The sequence below is a fragment of the Oryzias melastigma genome, linkage group LG14 (genome assembly GCF_002922805.2).
Source record: "Oryzias melastigma strain HK-1 linkage group LG14, ASM292280v2, whole genome shotgun sequence".
NCBI lineage: Eukaryota > Metazoa > Chordata > Actinopteri > Beloniformes > Adrianichthyidae > Oryzias > Oryzias melastigma.
The window spans coordinates 13,141,395-13,145,080 of record NC_050525.1 but is presented as its reverse complement, the minus strand read 5'-3'; the positions used below and the strand labels follow the sequence as shown (position 1 = coordinate 13,145,080).

At 41.1% G+C, this 3,686-nt stretch overlaps 1 protein-coding gene across 1 annotated transcript; it reads right to left on the bottom strand.

The window, feature by feature from the left end:
* Positions 1 to 319: 319 nt before the first annotated feature.
* On the bottom strand, positions 320 to 2,522 carry LOC112142575 (LRRN4 C-terminal-like protein). Its single transcript, XM_024266028.2, has 2 exons — positions 1,947 to 2,522; positions 320 to 1,410 (listed from the first exon to the last, which is right to left on the bottom strand). Exon 2 carries the CDS (start codon positions 1,395 to 1,397, stop codon positions 717 to 719), a length of 681 nt encoding a protein of 226 aa, XP_024121796.1. The 5' UTR covers positions 1,398 to 1,410; positions 1,947 to 2,522; the 3' UTR covers positions 320 to 716.
* Between the last annotated feature and the right edge of the window lie 1,164 nt (positions 2,523 to 3,686).

The following is a 3,686-nucleotide window of genomic DNA, read 5'->3' as shown; positions in this document are numbered from 1 at the left end:
AGAGAACCACGTTTAAGTGGTTCTGCTGGGAAAAAAAAAGAAGAAGCTTGGAGTGCTGGAACAACTGAGATTGCAGGAATTAAAACATAACCGCAGGAAGATGGAGACTCAAACGGCAGGATTAAAATCTGACTGGAAATTTTTATTGGAAAAATTGAAAGATTTGCCTGCACCACCACAGATCCACATCTGCTCGGATTTCTATTGTATGACAGCTGGAAAAACGGTCATGGAGACAAAAACATTAACACAAAAATATTTTTTTTTATTTTTGATCTTTCTTAACATATTTGTTTAAAAAAAAAACCAGGAAGTCTGATTTTTTTTTTTTTACCAAAACACAATCGCATTATTTTAAAATTGTACAATCCATAACTTTAATACATGAAACAACTCTCACAGAGAGCTTTACAGACATAAAGAAGTAGTCATATCATGGCAGCTTTTAAAAATCAAAATTTTAAAAACTGTAAAAAATACATTTTTTTTATGAAAATTGTGCTTAAAAACTCTGACAAATCTTGGACAAACTACATGCTACTGGGTTTTCATTAAGTGTTCAATGACCAGTTAATTTTCTGTCATTCATTAATAAATTGTTTATAAGTTCAGTTTATTGAAGGCTCTCAAATCCGCCAGTAATTAAAAGATAAGTTAGCAGAAAGCGCTGAGGACTGGCGTCTCCTGTGACCTCATTACTTCACTATTTTAAGAGTTCAGTGTCTGCCGTCTGTGCTGCTCATGGAAACATGGGCCTCCTGTTTCTTTTGCCTCCTGCTCCTCCACAGCAGGACGGCCAGCAGGAGGAGCAGCAGGAAGCCCAGCCCGCCTCCTATGAGCCCCGCAGTCAGCGGCAGGCTGCTGTCCGTAGGTCCGTACATCATGCAGGACTTCTCGCTGTCTCCAGCATCGTTCCTGGCCACTATGCAGACTTCTGTTTCCCGGCTTAACTCCTGCACCACGCCGCTCCTCTTGTCCCATCCAAATTCCTGCTTCTGCAGTCCTCCCACTGTCACTATGTAGGCTTTGACGTGGGAGTAGGGCGCACACCACCGAACCACCACCTCCGAGCCGTTCCAGGACACCGCCTTGAGGCTGGGTGCGCCTGGAGCCTCGTCTTCCAGGGTGTGCCCTGGACACAAGCAGCCGGTGGACTGTGACAGCTCCTCGCAGGAACTTTGACCCTCACGACAGGGGTTGTAGTCGCACAGCTGTGAGGGACCGCCATCCGTGGGTTTGGGTACAAAAGGCGTGGTAGTGTCGTCCTCCAAGTTGGTGTAGTCCTCCGTGGTGAGGCTGGGGAGCTCCTCTGTGACTACTAATGATGTAGGAAGAGGACTGCATCCTCTGAGGAGAAGCAGGCCGGAGATTACGACAAGGAGACGCAGATTTCTCATGGCAGATGTTGTCCTGGAGGGAAAAATTCCATCAGTTTTCTGAAAAAAGTGTTTATTATGAGAAATAACAGTTATGTGTAAAGATACTGACACTAGTATGTCATAGCGAGCCAAAAGAAAGACTTTCTGTAATGTTATACTTTGCTGACTCTTCAATTTTTGATACAAGAAAATGTTCAAACCTGAGTTTGCACAAACAAAAACGTTCTGTGACCTTTTGTTCCGGTTGAGTTGAGTTGGTGAATCAATCTTCTAGAAATCTGTTTTTTTTTTTAAATAATTTTGGAAGTTGTCAGCATTCCTGGTTGGAACTGAAATCTCAAAGTTCTGCAGAATCCTGCATGCTCAGCTGGATGTGGTTACTACTCATTCTGAGCCGTCCAAATGTGACTGAAACGTGCAGATGACAAAGGAGCCCATTCAGTAAAACCTTCCAGTGCAGGAGCGTCTTTACTTTCACTCTAAGCTCAGCCTCCCTAAAACACCAGCTTACTTTAACTTTTACTTCTCTCGACTTCAATTCAGTAAAAAACAACAACTCTGACTTACCTGTTGCAGAAATTGGTGGAGTTTTTATTTTAGATCCGGAGCTCTTCCTGATACGTTTCCTTTCTCCTTATTCCAGTCCTTCTCCCCCCATTTATACTGTCCCACTCCTCCCTCTCTCCCTCCCACACCATCTGCAGCAGCTCCACCTCTCTCCCCTCTCAATGCTTTTGCAATGTGTCCGTGACTGAATGGCTGTGCATGAAAATCCCAGTCTGAGCGTCTGCTGTTAGTCACAGCGGCGTTATTTATCCCTGACGAGGTGAACCGCATGGATCCCGGCTGCAGCCTCTCACATCGGACACATTTTTCAGAGCGTGTCTCACTAGTTAATGAGCACTTGTTCTCCTTTTGTTGGGTCGACTGGGAGAGCACAGTGATTCATTTACACTCAGTATTTGGTGACTCAATTCAACCTAAATATAGTAGATTTGTTGGCATGAAAACCCTAAATGAGACAGACGTAACATGTCTACTTGGGTGATATGTAAGACAGATTTTACTGGAAAAATGACTAAATTAAATCAGTCATTTTACTTTTGGTTAACTGTCTTAAAATCGAAACACTTTTAGATAATAATCAAAAAATATAAAAATGTTTTGATGAAAAATGCTGACAAGTTTAGGCACCAATTTAAACTTTCAGAGACAAAAAACTGAACATTTTTGTAAGAAAAGTAAAAAATAAGAGAAATCAGAATGGCTGCTAACCTTGGTTGTAAAGTGTAAAATATATTTTCTGAGTATTTAATTTTTTTTTAGAAACTTTTAATTTTGCGTGAATAAAAAGGTGCAAGAGGTCAAAGAAAATTGGTAAAAGTTGGAGGACAAGTGAGATTAACTTAAGGGTGCCCAATTCTACTCCTTGAGGGCCTACATGTTTTCCAACCACCCTCCCATTGAAGCTCCTTATTGGCTAAACACACCTGATCCAGGTAATCAGCAGCAGATAAGGCAGGATTTTTGGAAAACCAGCAGGAAGCCGGTCCTCGAGGCCTTTGGACTCTCCTGGATTATCTCATTTTGAAGAAGTGCTTGCAAGAGGCTTATTTAGTTTAGGTCCTCTCCTTCAGGTGCAGTGTGAGGGATGCTAAAGTCGAACGAAAATGCAATATTTTCAGAACTTCCTTTTCAGCGTAAATAGATCTGCTGGGTAAAAAAATGCTATTTTTTAAAATACTGGGGTTTTCGTTGGGTGTTTTGCTAAAAAAAATCTGTAAGGAGAAAAAGTAAATCAAACTGTAGTTCTTTCTTTGAAACATGCTAGTAGGAGTGTCATGCTGTGGACTTCACAGATTTTATTTTAGATGTTTGGGTGTGTCAAATCAAAATATTTCTTTACATTTCAACAAATAACTTCTAAAAAAAATCCACTAAAGGCTGTGAATCTCCTCACAGGTCAATAATCCAAAATGAAAAGAGTCCATAAATTCATGAGTAAAATATGTTTCTTAAGCTGAAGAGAGTTATGCTTAAAGCCCACAAAGCAGAGTGTGGGTGTGTAGGTGTGAAAATTATGCATATATTTGCATCCAGGATGCCTGTGGGTCCATTTATAATTTGATCTGCATTGTGTTCATGTACGGTGCTGTTTATCATTCTACTGTCTCATTCTGTCTGTACCTAGGCTACATTTCTTTATACTTTATCCTTCTCTTCACAATGGCGTCAGCAGTGAGTCACACGTGGTTTTCCCCACAAATAAAATCCCACACTGAAGCATTCATACCTGTGATCCGTTAC